The following is a 22861-nucleotide window of genomic DNA, read 5'->3' as shown; positions in this document are numbered from 1 at the left end:
TGCTAGTCTTGTTGCTTCTGGAAGTTTGTACCACCGCTGATGTACTTCGCTACTTCTATTTTTCTATTACTTCTTCTTGCTTTAGTAACTATTAAGTTAATTGAATTTCTGGCACAACAATTTCCTTCGGGATTAATAAAGTTGTTCTCATCTCTCTCATGTAGTAGAACTGAGAACAGTTTTGCCTGAGATCGCTTGGAGCGAGCAAAAGGTACTGCTAGTAGGTTTGTATAGGTTATATATATATGACAATACAAATCTCGAATCCTCAAACTGCGACGAAGTGGAAAAAAAAAAAGAAAAAAAAAACGCCGGCAGACATCCTCAATGTCACCCTCCACTTCACCCGGGGATCAACCCCACTCCCACTCCCCTCAATTACACATAATTCACTTTCCAATAAACTTAATAAAGTTTCCTTTTCATTCAATGAGCGCGAGCTTAGCTGGAGGCGATGACAGTTCACACTTAATGAGGCCAGAATGACGGCATAAAAGCACTTAAACGCCGACTAATCTGAAACCCAAACCCCCTTCCGGCCACACTCCAGCCGAGCTGCGCGAGGAGAAGGTCTGCAGCCCGTCTCGTTCACGAGCCGCGAATGTGGGTCACTTCTTATTGCGGCGGACTTTTCGTTCCCTTCCGGCGCTACATTTTATTTTAGCCTCGATTCATATCAACGCCCTCGGAGAAAGGAATTAATAGTTATGGTGACAGTTGCGCCGACTGTTAAATACCTGAATACAGATGCTTCTACTGAGGTTTTTGCCCCCCTTCAGCCTAAACACACACACACACACATACAGCATTGCATAGAGGCACTCTATCTCAGTCTCTTTCAATCTCACGCGGCATATGTTTGTAAAATGCCACCTGAAATCAAGATGTAATAAAGTTCCCGTCCCGGTATGGCCGCGGGCAGCTCTGCAGTAATCATCTCCCACGCAGCAGGTAATGTCAGCGAGCGTCTAAGCGTGAGCTTATTCAAGAGTTTACGGAGGGAATTACCGAGGAGGACAGTGGGAAGATAATCTTTGGCCTCAAAGCTTTGCCTCTGAGCTTTAGAGAGAAAAAAAAAAAAAAGTCAAGTGAGCATGACTTTAGAAACTATAATTTTTTTTATTCATTTTTTTTTTTTAAATGTGTTTTTTTTAGTCACTTGCATCTGTAGGACAATCACAAAATTGCCACCAAGACTGCGCCTTCCTTTTTGAGAACGCTTAAATATCAGGCTAGGCTAGCCAGCTAGTTACACTGCCATAGGCTAACTAAGATAAGATAAACTTTATTGATCCGCATGGGGGAAATTATTTTGTCACAGCAGCGTAACAGTTATACCGTCCAAAATAGATATGAATATGAATATAAATAGACAGACAGAAAATAATAAAGACATCCATGGATGAATAGAAAGCAGGGGGAATAACAACAACAGTAAGGATGAAAAAAAGACAACCAAAACGAAACGACAGTATAAATAGAGTGACGGTAGCAATGACAAGATTAAAATAAATAACAAAAACAGGCAGGATGCGTGCGGGCTCAGACCAACTAAATAAAAAATATAAAAAAAATAAAAGGTGGTGAATGGGATGAGGGATATCCAATGAGGATCTTGGCTGATAGAATGGAGATGAAGCTCATTGGGAATCAGTGGGCTGCTTTCACAGAGCGTCCACCTACACCGGAAGGACGAGGTTCTTCTGAAGACGGCCATGTCTGGATTTTGGCCAGAGATGGTTCGAGAGACGAGTCAAAGAAGCCATCTTTGTGAAAACGGAAAAATCATCTCTGAACAACCTTTCACAAGCGTATAACGCCGCACACATTCCAATCCGTGTAATCCCACAACGAACAGCAACCCCATTAGCATAACAACCCCCCCCCCTTACACCTAGTTTCTGCAGATCAACTCTTCCATTTACCCCGGCAGTTATATTTAGAAACTCCCCCCAGAACTGAAGAAGCCTCTGGGATGACGGCTGAAACGTCCTCAAGCGAAGAAACTCAAGTCCAGTCGCCAAAACAAGAAGATTTTGACAAGAATTCGCCATGACCCGAGACGGGCGAGAGCCTCCGAGGACATTTGTTTACGTGACATCGGACGATGCTTCAAAACTCCGGGTCGAAGATGAACGCGCCGCTTTTTAACCGTCCGCACTTTGACTCAACTCAGAGTTAAATTGAACGAGACCGATAGCATTTTGGCACGACGGCGCATCCATGCGAGTACGTCCGCTCAACCTATCACGCTTCCCTTTTCGTTTGGAGGTCACTGCCCAAAAGTACGCGACCTCAATCTAGCCTCGACTGAACGGACGGCTCGGCCCGAATCGCTCATTCGACCGGAGGGGAAACGCTCTTACGGCATCGGACCGCTATGAAAAGCGACGCCTGCGAAGCTCAGCCTTACAGTACAGTGATCCCTCGCTATAACGCGGTTTACTTTTCACGGTTTCGCTACTTCACGGATTTGCGTCGTGCGTTGTGTTCCGCATTCTGATTGGCTAAAAAGTCACTCCGCTTCCTCTCTACCAGCACGTCAATAACGTCGCAGTTTCATATGTACACGTACGTAAAACAGCTTGCCAAATCTACGTTACGTACGCGTAAATTCTCTCGCAATTTCGAGTTTCTCTAAAAACCCATAATGTTGACAAAACGCTCTGGACCGACAAAAGCACCTGCGGCAGGAAGATGCTATCTATCGCAGATAAAGTTAAACTTCTGGACATGCTAAGGGACGGTAAAAGCTATGCAGCTGTAGGTCGGCATTAATGGAATTAATGAATCTTCCGTTCGTTCCATAAAGAAGGAAGAAAAAAACATAAGGACGACAGCAGCGATATGTTTCGCAGCAGCAACAAGGTGGCGGTGGGCGGTGCTAATCTCCGCAATTTGAAGCCTTCTGTTCACATTGATGATTAAAATTATTATTTGACAGTACAGTACAGAAGTTATTTGCTGAAAAAAAAAAAAAACATTTCTAAAGTACAGTACTTTTATTTGTGAAACAAAATGATTGAGCTTGAAAACGTTTTGTTCTGTCTTTTCAATGTATAATAGAGTATTTAATTGTATAGTAATTGTAAAAAAAAAAAAAAAAAAAAGGTTTCTACTTCACGGATTTTGCCTATCGCGGGTTCTTTTTGGAACGTAACCCCCGCGAAGAACAAGGGTATACAGTACTGCAGACTGCGGTGATAGATGAACGGAAGTTGAAACGCTCTCCGTCGCTATTACAAAAAGCGAGCCGAATCCCATCCGTCTGCCAGCGAAGCCGCCGCCCGACCTTGCCTCCGCCTCCGCCTCCGCCTCCGCCCTCGCCGCCCCTTCCCCCAGCTTCCAGCATAACGCTGGAAAAGGGGGAGAAATGATGAACCTGTTTTTTTTCACAAGGACGTTTTCTAGATAGATGTATTTTTAACTCCCCCCGCTAGCCGAAGAAGGGTAACCGGGAAAGGGTGGGTGGGTGGTTGAGGGGAATGGCGGTGATTTGAGCGCCGCGTGAAGATGCGCGGGCCTCCCGGGGGGCTTGATTGCAGATGACAAGGTTACATGACTTAGAGTCAACCTCTGCTACCTCCACTTAATCACTGTCTCTTGTGTCCTCGCCCCTTCAGACCGGTCCCACTCGCTTCGCTTTTTCTATCCTGGACCGCCGAGAGGAAAGCTTCCCGACGTATCGCGCGTCCCTTTCTGAGACTCTTAAAGTACTCGCCGCCGCTCAACCCGCACACCCTTCGCGTCCGCTTTTTGACGCCGTCGTTCTCGCCGCCGCTACCTGCGGTGAGCAAAAGTGGCTGCAAGTGGCGTGAGCCGCCGTCACAATATATGGCGAGCGCGAGGCAATTATCATCAGGACGAACCTCCGGAGGAGCGGAGACGTGCGGAGGTGCGGATGGAAAAGGCACCGACGACGGAGGGATTTATTTTTAAACCCGGCGATGACAAAAAGCAGCCAGCAGCCCGGAGTAGACAGCATTGGCCCCCACTCTTCATCAAACACTTGTCTTCTCTCATGACCCTCTCAACTGCACATTTATCAGAGGGAGGGGACGGTGCTGCCAGAAAAAAAAAAAAAAAAAAGGTCCTGTTTTTCCCGTTGCCCTACACTGGTATTTCAGACATGCAATTATCTTTTCCAGCCATGGATGTTCATAATCTCTCTCAGGTAGAAATACAGTTTCACCATTCAAAGGTAGAAACTATCAAACACGTATGTACAAGACAGTGGACTCGGGTGACTGAAATTGCTTTTTGACGTATCGCACCTTTCTGACGACAGTTAGAACTGGATTTTAAACCCGGCATCCGAAATCTGTCCGATTGTACTCTTAATTCCTGGGATGAAGGGCAACCTTCGTCCCCAGAGCCGTCCAACTCCTCAATTCCCAGCAACCCTGCACCTTCTTCGCCAAATAATACCGCTCATGTTACATTCATTACATACATGCAAAGCGATTGGGTACCGACAATTTGCACAATAATGCCCAATTTTGTAAAGCAATTTATATATATGCGTGTGTGTACCTACATATATACATATGGATGGCTGGAATGTAACACCTCCTATTTGGAAAAAAAACACTTTTTTCAGGAAATGAAAAAAACGTTTCATTTGATTATAGTATGGTCTTTGTGAAAGATATTCAAGAATATTCTATTGTTCACAGCCTATATTTCTATGATATAATTTAGAAATACCTAGCATGTATTTTTACCACTGACAATGCAGATAATAGTTTTTTTTTCCTATTTTTTTCTGCTTCATTGTGCACACAGGAGTTTTGTCATGTGATATTTATGTCAAAAGAAAGGGCTGGATTATCTCACAGATGGACTGAAAATGTGCAGCCATCCCATTTCTCACCTTTCAATGCAAAAACCCAAAATCGAAAAATTTGCAGATAGGTTTTGCATTCCAGCCATCGATGTGTATATATATATATATATATATATATATATGTGTGTGTGTGTGTGTGTGTGTGTGTGTGTGTGTGTGTGTACACATACACATATATACACTGCTCAAAAAAATAAAGGGAACACTTAAAAAACACATCCTCGATCTAAATGAATGAAATATTCTTATGAAATACTTTGCTCTTTTCACAGTTGATTGTGCTGACAACAAAATCACACAAAAAATGATCAATGGAAATCAATTGTATCAACCCATGGAGGTCTGGATAAGAATCACACTCAAAATTAAAGTGTAAAAACAAACTCAAGGCTGATCCAACTTTGATGTCATGTCCTTAAAACAAGTCAAAATGAATCTGTGTTGCTTCCTGAGTGGACACTATGATTTCACACAAGTGTGATTGACTTGGAGTTACATTGTGTTGTTCAAGTGTTCCCGTTATTTTTTTGAGCAGTATATATATATGTATATAGACACACACATATATATATATATATATACACACACATATATATGTGTATATATACACACACATCTCTCTCTCTCTCTGTATATATATATATACGCATATATGTTTGTGTATGTATACATACTTATATGTTTACATAAACACATATATACATACATATGCATATATATATACACATCGACATACATAGATATATATATATGTATACATATATATGTATAATTCTCTTATTTCACTTTTTTTCTTTTTAACTATTTATTTGATTTTTTCTACTTTATTCATGATGTTCACAACATTACTCCATGCTGCCCTCGAGGACAAATAAAGTTTTTCTGATTCTGATTCTGCTCCTTTGCCAGTAATGGGAAAATACAGTGTATTTTCCTAGTGCACCAAACCCCCCCCTATATCAGAATGGGAGAATGAACAAAATAATGAAAGGTCCTCTGATATAGAGGGAGGTTCATGTAATATGATGCTTGGTCAACTGCCAACCTTTCCCCCGTGCATCCATGAATCCTGGCACCCAGACAGATTCTGACAGGCCGCTTGACAGGGTGCAAAGTGCCTTATAGCCACAGCAGGGAAACCCGCCGACACACACATTAATCCCGTTCATAGCATTTGTCTCTGTGATTTGGTAAATTTACGGCGAGGAAAATTGGATGGTTTGATTAAATTGACCTGTGCTTTATGCATGAGAACAGACAGGGCTCAAGCAAAAAAGTTTTTATTTTGTTTTTTTTTTGTGTGTGCGTCTTTACACCGAGCTCTCACATAGGTCTTTTTATGTGCGAGGAAACCAGAAATTCTGACAGAAATTCTTGTGAGAAAATCTCAGAGCATTTTTTTTTGTGTCTGTTCTTTCCCTGAAGTACTCATAAAAAAAAAAATGAAGAAAATTAACCTTGCATCCTTTAGAGATGTTACGGACTTGCTTGACAATCTTATAATTAGCAGACTGCAAACTGGAGGGGGGGGGGGGTTATGATAAAAAAAAAAAAAAGAGTAATAGTGGAAAAACACTCAAAATATATCTCCTTGCATTTGGGTCTGCTCTTTTTATCTTTTAAGGTGCTAACTTGAACCCGTTTCCTGTATTTAAACGTGAAATCCACATGCGTGTGGGCTTAATCTTCTGCAAGGTCATCCACCACCATTTTTATTTCTTCTATGAATATCAAAGCATTTCAGCTATTATTTCCATCTAACTGTCAAAACTACTGTTATTTATTCCTTCCAAGTGTCTTTCCACCTCTAGCGGTCGAGGCAGAAGGCCGCTCGCATCGAGCTGGGATTCGAGAAAGGCGGTGTTTCCTCGCCGTTTTCGCCGAACGCTTCATTTTGAAGACCGTCTTTCCAAACCTGGTCTACATGGAAAGCCTCATCACGCAGTTAACTTGTATTTCCATAAGGAACATCACCTGAAACCGCGTGATACCGGCTCAGTTTTTTAGTTTAGCGGTTTATAGAAAAGGTTGTTTCGAGCCAATTTTTTTTTAATGGCTTGACAGAATGGAGATGAAGCACCTTTGCACGCTACAGTCATTGGAAATCAGCGGACTGCTTTCCCTGCTTGTGTGGGAGGAAGGTGTTTTCATCCTTACAGAAAGTATGTATGCATGACTTTCAGTACACACACACACACACACCGACAGAGCGGGGAAACTAAAGCAGAGTGAATACTGTTTTCAGAGCAGACATTATGGTGTGACACACACGAGTGTAACTAATGACACAATTAATTGCTGCAGTGCATCGCAATTATTACCGAATCCAAGTCATCATTAATGCGATTCGTGCCAGCGGTTAAAAGGTACGCCGTGAATCTCATTTATCCGAGCGCTCCGATTCAAGATGTTCATGTTTTGACGGCGGGGGGCCAGTTTCGGGGATGGGAGTTGTATTTTAATCCGATGAAAATCGGAAATCGGAGGGAAGAAAAAAAAAAAACATGATTGATCGGCGGGTGATGGATTTGAAGGTGAAAAGTTTGGGGTGAGCGTTTGAAATTTTTTGGAGATTAAGGTTTCGGAGGGGGTCTACGTTTGGTGTTCGCGCCGTTTAAAAAGGCGCAAAGCAGCTGAGCGAGCAGAGGAAGCAAAGAGCAAAGCTGTGAGGCCGATCGTTGGCGCTTTGCAGATAAATTCAAAATAAATGTCTGTTGCCTCTTGATTGCCGCTGTGTTAACACAACCTCCCTGGTCTGCCTGACTAGGATATCGGTTATTTTGGATTTAGGGCGATTTTATGCCGCTGTTTTTTTTTTTGTTTTTGTTTTTTTTAATTTGTCGGAGCTGTCAGAGAAATAGATAAGGAAATATTCCTCATTTTAATAACTCCATGATCAGTGCTTTGCAGTGTACTCCTCCGAGGTATTAAACTGCTGAGGGGTTATACATAGCAATAATACAATAATAGGCATATGCGTATCCTTTCCAAAACAAAGATCTAAAACCATTTTTATAGGCTCTGGAGGGAGCGGGATTTCATGGATAGTTGTTTTGCATAAATTACAGCTCTTCCTTCCTCACCTCATGAATTCTGCCCAAAACGTTTTACCCATTGGTACTGAAATTCGAGATCTAAAAGAGGAGTAGTATTTCACTCAAAATGAGGACGTTACGTGAGGTTTCATGAATCCTAATCTGAAAAGAGTTCAGTTTCTAAACCAGTCGATTGCTATTTTTATCCGTAATTGTCTGACTCAAGGGTAGGTTTCATATCCTTTTTTTGGCATTTAAGTGTTATATTCTCATTTGGGATAACGAGAGGTTGATGAAGGGGGCGTTACAAAGACAGGAGGATGAATTGGATTTTCAAAGGAGGGGAAAAAAAATAAAAAAAAATAAAGGAGGTCGATTTCTATGTTTAGCAAGAAAAGCCAATCGTAAATAGCCGAGAAGAAAAGATTTCGCGCAATCGGCTTATTAGCGTCGAACAGGCTTGCATGAAGAGAATGGAGTTCTGTCTGGACGGTCATATGGATACAGTTAGATCAGGGTTTCAAACGACGGGGGGGGGATTTAAGTATACGTGTGACCGGTCGAAGCAGCGGGAGATCCGAGCCATTTCGGCAAAGAACCAGCACCGCGCTGTGATTCCGGCTGAAGTCGGTAACGGCGGTTTTCTAAGTGAAGGTCTGAACGGGCCGAATTAGATTATATGCTACCGTTTCCAAACAATCGTGTGCTTTTCCCACCGGAGGTTGAAATTGTCGGTGAAGGTCTGGGCGCCGCGGGCTGACGGGGGGGGGGGGGGGGGGGGGGGAGGCTCGGTGTAGACTGGCAGTAACCGGTTCCACCCCCAGGAGGGGATTGGATACAGAAATAAAAGCACTCGTTACTTTTCTTCAGGCCGCCAAACGATTGCACAAGCATCTCTTTTTACAATTGCGCTTTTTCTTTTCCCATTTATGCCTGTTTGTTGCATCCCGTCATAGACGCTGCAAGCAAAAATATTAAATTCCCTCATTGCTGATAGGGTTTACGACTATTTTGGACCCGTTTGCACTTGTTGCCATGTTGTGGAGAGCATGAGGTGGATTCCAAAGAGAGACTGAATGACACCCCGGTGACAGTTGGTCTGAAAAAGATCCCCATATTGGGATTATTTGCAAGCCTGAACGGCGGCTAATGGATATTTAGTGGAGTTTTCGTGCCTGAACCATTTAAGATAAATTGTCCAACTCTCCGTAACACATTTCCCCAAATTGCACTGGTATGATAAAAAGCAAATGGGGAAAATTAAAAAAAAAAAAAAGACACGATTACAGGACTGTCTCAGAAAATTAGAATATTGTGATAAAGTTCTTCATCATCTGCAATGCAATTAAGAAAACAAAAATTACTTTTACATGATATTCCAATATTTTGAGATAGGATTTTTGTGTATTCTTAAGATGTAAGCCATAATCAGCAATATTAAAATAAGAAAAGGCTTGCAATATTTCAGTTGGTTTGTAATGAATCCAGAATGCATGAAATTTTTGTTTTTGTAATTGCATTACAGAAGATAAAGAACTTTATCACAATATTCTAATTTTCGGAGACACTCCTGTATTTGTCCATTCCCATCAAAATTGAGGACTGCATTTTTCCCATTTTGTAGTTTCTTGCAGGAACTGTCCGTTTATTCAATACATCCGGATCCATATTTAGATCGAAAAGAAATACAAGTCGCCATGCAATTGACAGGCAAACCAGTGATATAAGTGGTATGCATGATGAATGAATGAATTTTAAGTGTGTGTGTGTGTGTGTGTGTCATAGGAGAGTTAGTCGGGAAAATCCACACGATATAAAATGCTCCAAAAATAAAAGAGGATTTATTAGACATATAACGTAAAACACTTATTCTTGCACGCATGATGTTTCAAGCAAAAAAATAGTTTTTTCTTCAAATGCGTGTGCTAACCGAAATTATTATTTTGGCGCCATTTTTTAAGAAAAGAGAATGATCATGTGATTGATTCCCCCTATTTTTTTTTTAGGTGTTTTGTGTGCGCGTGTTTTTCTTTTCTTTTTCGTAGGAGAACGATCCTCCTCCTTCGACACGCGCTTGCGTAACCCTTAACGCTTTGGTAAATTTGAACACGCTGAACATCTCTGATAAAGACATCCATTTAATATAATTAAAAGGATGTTATTTCACGTCGCGAGTTCTAATTGTACACCTCTGTTGTGTGTTGATATGTGTCACATTACTACAATATGGGCTGTGAATAATTCTTGTAATTTAAGTGCATCTGGTAATTAAACCATTTTGTTTATGTAAATATATCTTGCCATTAACATTGTCCGCCTGCGTTTTATCTCCCGCAAACACATTTACCTTCCATTCTTACTTTCCTCTGGCTTTCTCTCAGCTTTAATTGGCCACTATCGGTTTGTCTGCATCCTTGTTTCTCTTGCACGTTCATCCTTTCTTCCCTTTTCATCTCCCCTCCTACACCAATCTCTCATCCATTACGGGATACTTTTCCTTTCGCGGGTCTCCCAGCACTGACCACGCACCTTAAAAGCCCAGCCGAAGGGCATCAAAGTATCACCGAAATTGCGCTATTTATTTCACAAAATCCGCTCACCTGTTGCCATTATTTTTTTCCATCAAAGAAAACAAAGTGGGCGTAACTCGAACCTTTTCTCTCTGTATGGTTTATGATGTTTTCGGAGAAGGAATTCGCAGTTGACCAACTCAAATGAAACGCGCCACTATCAAAAACCTACCCAGCTTTGGTATGATTTAACATCTCGTGAATATTGAATATAGCAAGTGAAAGAGGATTTATTGGGTTATCTTCATTCCTTTTATGACAATTTTTCCATCATATCGCATCGAAAACGCTCTGGGTTGAACATCTATCCGGCTAAACTGAAGTGAAACCATAAGTGAATCTCCACTTGCATAAAACACGGTCGCTGTTACGAGCGAAATCAAATACCGTCGGCGCGCAATCTCGAGAGCTTCTTCTGTTTTGGAGTGTGACATTTGTATCGAGACCTTATCAAGAGCTGTCAGTCACTCGTGTACTCAAATCTAAGGTTCTAGTGGCAAACAGGAGGTTTGTGAACGTAATCTACTTTCTGCAAAAAAAAAAAAAAAAGGACAATTTTTTTGTTTGTTTTTTGGCTTGTTTTGCGCAAAACGTTGAGTATTAGGAGAGACCGAATTGATCTTGAATGTTTGACATATCAAGTAATTATTTGCAAATTTTGGCCAGTGTAAGACATCTTAATAATCCCTTAAATAATACCCATGATACGGGACTGTCTCAGAAAATTAGAATATTATGATAAAGTTCTTTATCTTCTGTAATGCAATTAAAAAAAAAAAAAAAAATTACTTTTTCATGATATTCTAATATTTTGAGATAGGATTTTTGAGTTTTCCTAGGATGTAAGCCATAATCAGCAATATTAAAATAATAAAAGGCTTGCAATATTTCAGTGACATTTTTTGTTTTTTATTGCATTACAGAAGATAAAGAACATTATCCCAATATTCTATTTTTCCGAGACAGTCCTGTAGATCTGAAATCTGCCCGTTCATACTGTTATTGCAAGAAAGGAACTTTTTCAACCACCAAACGGAAATAATTCCGTTACAAATTTTGATCTTTTGAATCGACAAGTGTCTAATTCGCATCTGTTGGAGACGGACACTTTTGGGGCTTTTTGGGGCTCCATTTAACACAAAAGTGGATTTGCTTTTCACCACACCGGAGCAATTTTGAGGAAATCTGTTACGTACGGCCGGACAATTCATCCTCGACGCTTTTCTTTCGAGCGCGCCGAAAAAGAAGGACTCGTCTTTCGAGCTTTCAGGGAACCTTTTCGACCTCCGCCGGTCTATTCAGCAGGACTTGAAAGACCAGGGAAGGCAAAAGTCTCCTTTTAGTGCCCAACTCATGCTATTTACCACTACACGGCGTACAGCTGTGGCTTAACCTCCACACATAAAGACCCCCGATGGACTCCACTTCGGGTCCTTCTTGCTGTGAGGAGTCTACAATGCCTATTTGAGTCAAACGCTTACTTGTCGTTTCAGTAGATCCACGAGGGCCGTCAGTAAGTATTCCTCTTTCCCCGTCTCGGGCGTGGTCACGATGAAGTCCACGTCGTGGCCGAACTCTTTCCCCCTGCGAAGAGAAATAACGACCGTTATCCGCTCCGTATTTGCAGAAAAAAAAGAAATAATGAAAAGAACAATCTCATTGTCAGAGTCCCTGACTAATGAGGAGGAAGGTTGACGGGTCTTGCAAGAGGCAATGACTTGATTCAGTGTTCAAACATAATTGGAAATTTGTCCAAGGTTATTACATGAAAATGCTTCTTCTTGTTTCTTCAGCTGTTGGAACTTTTGTGGAAGAAAAAAAAAAAAAAAAAAAAAGCTTGTTTTTATTCCTGGATCACCGATCTCAACTGTCTGGAGGATGATGGTTGCTTTTTCTCTGCAAGTACGACTTCAAGCGTCGGGAAATTTCAGAGACTGGAAGCACGCAAGCAGGAACAGATACGGTGAAAATCTCAGTAAAGGGGATATTTAATCAGAGAGCATATCAAAACATTTGTCTCGGATCAGTCAGATCAGATCAGGAAGTTACAACACTCCCCGGTACACTGCTGTATGCAACTCTGAAAACAGGCTCTTCAAATTAATTGAGTTCTGAATATTTATCAATTTGGCCTTTTCACACGGGGAAGCGAAAATATGTCCAATTTCCTCCCAGAAAGGAGAGCGTAGTATAACTGCCAATATGTGTAACCCTGTGATTCTCACGCCTAAACCTACTCGGAGGCGGCGAGTTTATGAGACCAAGCAAACGGTGACCTATTGATTTGCCCTGTCTTGCTAGCGCCAGGCTAATCGGGTTGTATATTGCACCCACTAACAGCATTTAACCTCCCCTGCAAGCGCGCACATCGTACAAATGAATAAAACATGGTTTGCAGATAAATACGACATGCAAGGAATGTGAATAATACATTTGAAATTACATTATCATGTGCTGTCAGCTTGCTAACTGAAGGATGCTGTTTACATGCCGCTTGCTAGCATGTTTCTTTTTGTCTGCTAGCAGAAACATCAATAAGCGTGACCATAAAAACACATTAAGACGCAGCGAGGTACACAAATTAGGCCACCTTAATACCACATTATTTCATTTTTTGTTTTCATTTTTTTGTTTTTATAATTGCATTTCAGTTGCAGGAATACAACAAGTTAGCAATACAACAGCAAAGTGAGTCTGGTATGCCAAAGTAATTGCTAAGTGAGGCAAACTTGACAGTAGCATAAGCTAGTGCTCAGTTACTACATTGCAGAACTTGTTTTAAAAATTCACAAGTGATTTTATTCACTAGCAGGAGTTTAAAAGACACTTATTTTTGAAAGACAAGCTACTTTTTTATGCATAGTGTGTGATGCTTAACATAGCACCACAGCTACGCTGCCGCTATCCGACATAGCGAGTCACATGTAGCACTTCTTTACCCTGTTTGCATGTTGTTTTTTTTAAATAACTTGCAAAGATACCTGCCGTTGTATTACTTTTGATTTTGATTGGTACAAACGAACACACAAAAGCCTCCGGTTGTCTATGGCATGTATGATTTCATTTTGTTGAAGGAAGGTTAAGGGGCAAAAATCAATGCACTGCTCATTGCTCTACAACTGATTATCTTTTAATAACATAAAACAAAACAGAGGTGAGAAAATCCCATTTAGATATCACATCCTTTTTCAACTGAAACATCTCCTTTATGTTTTTTTCAGTCATCCATTTTTTTCATTTTCTACTTTTTAACTTTTTCAATGAAGCAAAGGTGCTCATATGGAATTGTAATGTTGACGGAGGTAATATAAATATTCTCAAATATACATATAAATAAAATAGATATTCTCTGTTATTAGTGTTTTTTGAAAAATGTGGAAAAAAAAAAAATATTTGAAAATATATATATGCACTGTAATTATTCAGATACCTTGAGTTATCCCCTAACAGGTTATCAAGATTCTACGATGATTTTTGATCAATCAAAATATATACATAGATCAAGTGAGCGCATTATTTTTTTGCAATATATTTTTACAAACATATTTAGATTATAAATCTTATGGTTGTTTACTGCTTGCAATAACAAACCATTCAAGTTATATCATCAATACTATTCATTGTGACTGAAAATTCACTGGTAAAAGAATGTATCCATGACTTTTGCATAAAATACTGATCCGTCCTTCTAATCAGATAAAAGACCGAAATCATAATTATTTGTCAAGATGACAAATTAAAGTTTAATTACTTGTCAGATTAGTTAAGTTATTACGTGTTTCACAGTAATGCTGTTTGGTTTCCCGTTCCATCTGCTGGCTCTCTGGCCAAAAGCTGCTCGGAAACATCTTGACCAATATTCAAATTGCACAGAAGAGCTGCCACATTTGTTCTTAATTATTCCTTCCGCGCTAAAGTGTGTGAGATGCATAAATGAATATCTCGGTTCAGTGCGGAGGCTAAATTAAAATTCAGTCGTTCACCAGCCGGGCAAACTTTTTTTTTTTCTAGGTCAAGGTCACAGAAGCTTTCAGAAGAACGGTCTGCTAAATAACTCAATTAGAAAAAAAAAAAGCTGTACTTAAACCTTAAATAATGAACAAGGTAGAAAACATGATTGAAAATTGTCAACATTTGCTTGACCTTTTAATTTGAGGAGCAAGTCATCTCTCCACATTGATCTGTTTTCGCCTCCTGCTATTTTCCACCTACTCAGCGGAGCAGAAGCGTCAGTAGATGCTTAAACCACCTGCCTCAAGTACAACATGATTTATTCGCTAAGTCAGTTCCTCTTGCACTTTGCACATCGCTCAGATATCCTTCTCATCGATACACCATTTCTGACTCAGCCAAGTGTGAGAACTTAATGATTTTACAGCTCTTTTATTTTTTCCCTTAATTGAATATGCAAAAAAAAAAAGCAGATTAAAATAAATGAATCAAAAAAAAAATAAATAACACGCCTTAGGTTTCACCTGACCTTGAAAGCACATTTTATGGCTGAGCAGGTCGGATTACCGGGGGCAGGTCAGGGGAGAGGGCGATTTGATTCACCTCCGGCGACTGATGGATTCCAATATATTCATGATTGGATGTGATGAAAATGTCCTGGTTGCGCCGCGGCGTGGAAGGATTGCACGCAAACGTCGTGTCATCGGCACTGAGAAACACCAGGTGACAAACGCATGTGGACACATCGGGGCCGGTATTTGCATTTAAGTGTATTTGTGAAAAAAAACATCAATGGTTGAAGTCCTTTGTACTCTCGCGCGCGACGTAAACACATTTTTGTCGATCTGTTTCACCGTCGACTTCCATCAGGGTGTTCGATTTCAGATGAAACAAGACGCACTACATGTGCAGCCATGAGCATTTTACACACCTTATTGGAGTTAATGTAAAAATGCTATTGCAGACAGTTCATTTTATTGCATATTGTACCATTTTTAGTGCACAAAATAACATGTGAGAACAATTCACTCTTGTGGTTTATTTATGTGAACCCATTTCAGATACTATCCGTTCCATGTTTAGTGTCGGTCACGGCTATTTAAGTGAAATGCCGCATGTAGTCCATTTGATTCCAGTTAGGTAGCACCTTTTAGCAGAAAGTACAATATACACTGCTCAAAAAAATAAAGGGAACACTTAAAAAACACATCCGAGATCTAAATGAATGAAATATTCTTATGAAATACTTTGCTCTTTACACAGTTGAATGTGCTGACAACAAAATCACACAAAAATGATCAGTGGAAATCAATTGTATCAACCCATGGAGGTCTGGATTAGGAATCACACTCAAAATTAAAGTGTAAAAACAAACTCCAGGCTGATCCAATTTTGATGTAATGTCCTTAAAACAAGTCAAAATGAATCTGTGTTGCTTCCTGAGTGGACACTATGATTCCACACAAGTGTGATTGACTTGGAGTTACATTGTGTTAAGTGTTACCTTTATTTTTTTGAGCAGTATATTTTTCCACCATATAAAAAGGGGCAGCAGCCACATACATAATATCTTCACCTGAAAAGTAGGTAAGATCTACTAAGGATGTAATAAAGTGAAACTAATCACGTTATCTCAAAACTGAGCTTAAGTAGGTGACTTAAGTATATGAATTGTGTTATCTTCCATCCTACTGGATACTATTTTGCAAAGTGTTAAGCTGAGAATCAAAACATCAAGTGATATAAAATGGTTATGTGAAGAGTTCTCCAGTTACCTCCCACAATTAAACATGGAGGAGGTTCATTGGAGAACCCATTGCGGTAAATAAGAGCGGTCGCATGTCTCGATGTAAATGATTGACCGCTTAAACCCCCCTCTTGTCGCCCACTAACAGCGAAGAGAGGCTGCAGCAGCCTCGCGACCCGAAGCGCAGGATGAGCGAAATAGATAATAAATGAAAACATATGCAACATATTTGGAAGACCAAATTAATCTTTTTTTTTTATTTTGGGATTTGAAACATATAAAAGAACATATATATGCATATGTGTGTATATATATATATATATATATATATATATATATATATATATATATATATATATATATATATATATATACAGACACACAAATGCATGATATATATATATACACTGCTCAAAAAAATAAAGGGAACACTTAAAAAACACATCCGAGATCTAAATGAATGAAATATTCTTATGAAATACTTTGCTCTTTACACAGTTGAATGTGCTGACAACAAAATCACACCAAAATGATCAATGGAAATCAATTGTATCAACCCATGGAGGTCTGGATTAGGAATCACACTCAAAATTAAAGTGTAAAAACAAACTCCAGGCTGATCCAACTTTGATGTAATGTCCTTAAAACAAGTCAAAATGAATCTGTGTTGCTTCCTGAGTGGACACTATGATTTCACACAAGTGTGATTGACTTGGAGTTACATTGTGTTGTTCAAGTGTTCCCTTTATTTTTTTGAGCAGTATATATATATATATATATATATATATATATATGTGCAATTTATAAATATACATGCATATTTATATATATATATATTTAAAAATACAAATAAATGTTGAGCCACTTATTTTCTCATACATTTCAATTTAAAATATTCATTTCATTCATTGTTTACTGCAATGACTTTTTTTTTTTCCGCTTTTGACAATATATAATGTTGAAAACCTAATCACATGTGAAACATACCTTAAAAAGTCATTTAAATTCTACTGTTAAAATTCATTGCACCTTCTTTCCGATGCATCATTTAAGGTTTCAGATCCCAGCGCATCTACTTGGAATCATATTAAACAAGGAAAATGTTTTTAAAAGATACAATAACAGCATGCTGCTTTTTTGACATTCCCTTGATTTATTTCATCACTCTTTTGTTGTTCTTTCTGAGTGATATTAATCACTACAGATGTTCAAATGATAAATGAACCTTGTGTGTGAAGCACCTGTGATTAGAACAGCCCTATGTGGCATTGGGCACACAACACACACACACACACACACACTCGAAAGCACTGACGCTGCCCTTAAAATTGACAAACACTTTGATCCACAAACACCTCGGGCCAACAATTTCCCTTCCTGCCAAAAAATCCCCCTGCAACCATTTTCAAATCTGGTCATTACTCGCACACATGCTCACTCCCGAATCCTTTGATAAACAATAGCGAAGAAAAAAAAAAAAAAGAATTAAAAAAAAAAAAAAGAAAAAAAAAAACGCCCGCGAGTCAGCGTCGGTGTCACGGCTCGCAACAAAGTGACATCGGATGTCGGGGGTCGGGGAGGAGGAGGCGGCGGGTGAAGCCTTCGCCGCTGCGAGGCTCGGCGTTTGATCTCCAGCTCGCCGTTACTGACAAATGGATGAGCGGTGAGCAACATTAAAAGGAGCGGGAGAGGGTAGAAGCTGTGAATGGCTTGTGGGAACGCTTCAAAAAGGTCACCGTGGTTAATTCAAGAAGCGCGGAAGTATTAGAAAACAGCCATTAGAGCTCCGCAAGGCATGAGAATGTTAATGGTTAGCGTTAGCGGCGGAGAGCGCGTTCCCCCGGTGGGACGGAGGCGATGAGCACAGGTTCACTCGGCAGATGGTGCTTTAGTCATGCTCTTTTAATTTGCACTGTGGCCGTACATCATCCGCTCCTTTTTTTTTTTTTTTTGTAAAATAATTTAAGATAAACACTTGTGTTTACACCCGGCGGCCTTTTTGTGTGTGTGCGTGCGCCTCTAAGTGAAAGGCTGACACATTTTTAATGAGTTCTCTCGTAAGACGCCGTCGTTCGAGGACGCATGGGAGATTCCGATCTGCACGACCGAGGAGGAAAAAAAAAAAAAAAACCTTACATCGACGCCCGAGATCCCGCGACGTTTCCGGTAAGTTCGACACGTTGAGGGAATCTCACCGCCAGCCTCTGCTGCGATGGCGAAACTCACCGCGCGCGCCGCATAAATGCGTGCCATGAATAGCAAACGTGTGGCGACGAGGGCGGGTGAGAGATCATCTGTGCGCATTAGCTTTACCACCAAGAAACGCTTAAAAACAAGATTTCATCAAATCGTGCGCGAGTGGGATGGGAATCTGCCGTCCTCGTACCGGGAAGATACCGAAGCGTGACGCTTTTTTCGACCCTTTCTGCGATTCGTCTTGGCGCATTAGTATGTGCCAGGTCTGCGCGGCGGCTACGTTCTCTAATTCAGCCCCAGTCAGCAGGAAAAAAAAAAAGAACGAAGACGGCACGCCAGATGCATTCGCTCGAGCTAAAGGGGTTGTTTTTTTTTTCCTCCTCTTCTTCTCCGTCTCTATTAGGCATCCACTTTTGCTCAGCGGGAGATAGGACTTGGAGGACTCTGAAAATATTAGCGGTGATGGACTGCTAATGCTCTCTGCGCCGCGACGCCGCCAGACTTGCGTTGCTTTGAATTACGTGCAACCGAGGCAGAGGAGGCCCATAAACACCTGGAGTGAATTTAGCCTGGCTTGCTCTTTTTATTGCGTGCGGGAAAATGTTAAATTATTAAGGGTTTCTGCACAAAGCCCATAAAATATACATGGTTATTTACAAATTTTTGTGGACGGCAGGGGCGACACGTATGAATAATACAGACGCGGGGAAGTTTGCGCCGCTGAAAATGTCACCGAACGCGCACGTCTGCAACGAAAAGGTTGTGTAAAGTAGCTGTTCCTGGAACATCAGACGTTTCATTTACGTAAATCCCCCCCCCCCTCCCCCGTTGTTTATATTCCCTCCTAATGCTAAAAGAAGAAAGTGATAATCAAGTGTATAAAACACAAGGAAAAGCAATAACGCTCAGGTGCGCATCGGCTGTTTTCCCCCCCGCGGGCTGACAAGTTCTGGAAATTATGACACCCCGGAAAGATAACTATTTCTTATCTCGCTTGTTGTCCCGGGGAAACAATGCGGTGAGGATTTCAGAGCAGGCAGCCTCACCGCTGTCACTTTGAGACAGACTATTCCAGACAATCTGATTTTAAAACACCATCCGCGGCGGAGACCCGCCGGTATCCGCGTGTGTCTTTCACACACATTCCTCGTAGAGGGATGTATTTTCAAGCCTAATCTATTTTTAATCCCCCTCCTTCCCCCCCTTCTACCCAACAACACCGCTTTAAGACTTGTCACCCGCCTTCCACAGCTGTCCTTTCAATAAGGCTAATGTCAGTGGCATCAACAAATCCTCGCCGCACCGCTTCCCCTCTGAAGTGGATGACAGCTTGAGTTACTGGAGCACGCAGCTTATTTCGCGGCTGCCTTTTTTTTTTCGGCGGCGAGTTTCAGCTTTGTGTACGTTCTCCGCCGATGAAAAGCCTCGGGAAGGGGGCGCGGCGCCGTACTGTATGTGCATCCTTATTTAAAATTATTTCTAATCGCGGCTAAACGGATGGAAATCACAGGTAATTATAAGGTCGCTTTGACCACGTCTTCATACATGTCATACTGGGGAGAATTAACGGATTATTAGGGGCGACGCCGGCGTCCTAATGAGCGCGTCGGCTGTTTTGCTGCCTTAAAAAAAAAACAAAAAAAAAACGACCAGCTGTGTTCGAGCCACTCCCGGAGAATCTGAATCGTGATAAACGTAAATTATTCACTTGCTTGTGGATATTGCACAAGTCGTTGTTCTTCAATTATAGCGCAGCACGATACCAATTAGGTTTCACGTAATGCTCCCCGAGCCCGCGCGGAGAAAAAAAAAAAAAAAATAAGGGGAAGTAAATGCGCTTCATCTCGAACCCATAAAAGCCCTCTCATAGGCCTATTTAGGCTTTGCAGCCAAACTCCTGGCCCATAAATCTTATTCCGTTCCTCCCCTTCATCTTGATGTTAACTATCCATGATGTTCTAATCACTTTCCTCATCTCTTTTACCACATTTTCCCCTTGAGAAGCAGTTATTTACATAATCAGAAATCATTCCAGCTGTCATTTAGCCCTTTGAAGATTAGAGATCGCGGATTTATTTCGGGATTTTTTTTTTTTTTTTTTCCCCCCCCACGCGGTTTGATCCCCGTCTTCACACGGGAGCATTGTGGACCTGCTCGTGAACCGCGCCTGGAACGAAAGTGCGGAACTTCGACCGGAAATAGCTCTAATATACGACTAAAATTAGAGCGCTAATTCTCCGGTGTTGCGTTTCATTTTCCCGGTTAGTGCCGGCTCATAATCGATACGCGAGGTTCGGTAAAAGTTCCAGCATTGTCTTCTCGAAAGAGGCGGGACGGGGACAAAAAAAAAAAAGTTATTTTTAAGGGTGCCACTTGATGGACACTCTTCCCACGCCATACAACGGAGAAAGGAAATTGAGCCGTCACTCACCGCGAGAATACATATAACTAATTGGGGATGAAAAAGCGGTTAGATATTTTTGGATAAGACGTGTTGTTTTCCTTTTATTCAGGGAACTGACGGATGAATGATGTGTTTGTGTGTCGTGCAATGGAGCGCAATGTAAAAGTACATTGTATTCTTTTATTCATTATCTATACCGCTTATCATCCACTCAGGGTTGCCGGAGCCTGAAGCCCTGATGTCATTGGACGGATTCGCTGTCAATCAAAGGGCCACGGACACGCGCAAACAACCATTCATTCACTCATTCATTCATTCATTCCTAAAGCTGACGTTCCCGTAAGACGAATTTTACGACAAACCTGGAGCATCGGGTGGGCATCAAAAACTGTATCTATTTCTAAACTTCACCGAAACCAAAGCGGAGGTTGTGTTTCCCCACATATTTTTGTCGTAAGTGAGAAATTGCGTACGTCAACGGACGCTTCTTCAGGTGCGTTGACAGAGGACCAGAAAGTGCAGCGGTATCTGACGCTAAGTTATTTATGCCATTCATAAGGGGGTTAGGGAGATATATTTACACATATATATGCACATATACAATGTATATATATATATATGTATACACACACACACACACGCATATATATATACATATCTACTGTACATTTACACATAAACACACATATATATATAAAACATATATATACACACGCACATATTTATATATAAAACACATATATACACACACACAGACAAAATGTATATATATATATATATATATATATATATATATACACATATACACACACATAGACATACATATATACACACATATATACATCCATGCATACATACTCACACCCACATAAACATACATATATATATAGATACACACACACACACACACATATATATATATATATATATATATATATATACATACACATATACACACGCAGACAGATGACAGATGAAGTTAGACAGGAATCCCCATGGACCATGATGTTTGCGGATGACATTGTGATCTGTAGTGAGAGCAGACAACGGGTAGAGGAAAATCTAGAGAGGTGGAGGTATGCTCTGGAAAGGAGAGGAATGAAAGTTAGTCGCAGCAAGACAGAATATATGTGTGTGAATGAGAGGAACTCGGGTGGAACGGTGAGGCTACAGGGAGTGGAGATCAAGAAGCTGGAGGATTTCAGGTACTTAGGGTCAACAGTCCAGAGCAACGGAGTGTGTGGAAAAGAAGTGAAGAGACGGGTTCAAGCAGGTTGGAATGGATGGAGAAAAGTATCAGGGGTACTATGTGATAGAAGACTTTCAGCCAGAAAAAAAGGAAAGGTGTACAAGACAGTGGTGAGACCAGCGATGATGTTTGGACTAGAAACTGTTCCAATGACCAAAAGACAGCAGGCAGAACTAGAGGTTGCAGAGATGAAGATGTTGAGGTTCTCTTTGGGAGTGACCAGGATGGAGAGGATCAGGAATGAGTCTATCAGAGGAACAGCACATGTTAGATGTTTTGGAGAGAAGGTCAGAGAAGCCAGACTGAGATAGTTGGGTCATGGACAGAGGAGGGATAGTGAATATATTGGTAGACGGATGCTGGAATTGGAGCTGCCAGACAAGAGGTCTGGAGGAAGACCAAAGAGAAGATTTATGGACGTAGTGAGAGAGGATATGAAGGTAGTTGGTGTGAGAGAGGAAGATACAGAGAATAGGGTTAGATGGAGAAAGTTGACTCGCTGTGGCGACATCTGACGGGAAAAGCCGAAAGAAGAAGAAGCCACATATACACACGCAAAGACATACATATATATACACACATATATATGTACATGCATACATACGCACACCCACATATACATACATATAAATACACACACACACACACACACACACACACATATATGTGATATATATATACACACCCGCACAGATATACATGTGTATATATATATATATACACACACACACACATATCTATATACATATATACACACACACACATCTATACGTACATATGTTCACATATATGTGTGTATATAATATATATATACGTAAAATATATATAAGACAATAATAATATTCACAAACACATGACAAAGA

The 22861-nt window shown here is 40.7% G+C and overlaps 1 protein-coding gene across 4 annotated transcripts in view; it reads right to left on the bottom strand.

The window, feature by feature from the left end:
• Positions 1–22861, bottom strand: part of dntt (deoxynucleotidyltransferase, terminal) — a 119816-nt gene that overhangs the window by 51054 nt on the left and 45901 nt on the right. For all 4 annotated transcript variants that reach the window (XM_086164544.1, XM_086164518.1, XM_086164535.1 and 1 more), the window contains one exon: positions 11933–12035. In XM_086164544.1, coding sequence (XP_086020670.1) covers positions 11933–12035 — 103 coding nt within the window. The remainder of the gene's footprint in view (positions 1–11932; positions 12036–22861) is intronic.

This window comes from Fistularia commersonii, chromosome 2 (assembly GCF_037954325.1).
Source record: "Fistularia commersonii isolate RoL2024-O1a breed Wild chromosome 2, RoL_Fcom_v1.0, whole genome shotgun sequence".
NCBI lineage: Eukaryota > Metazoa > Chordata > Actinopteri > Syngnathiformes > Fistulariidae > Fistularia > Fistularia commersonii.
This window is presented reverse-complemented; position numbering and strand designations above follow the sequence as displayed.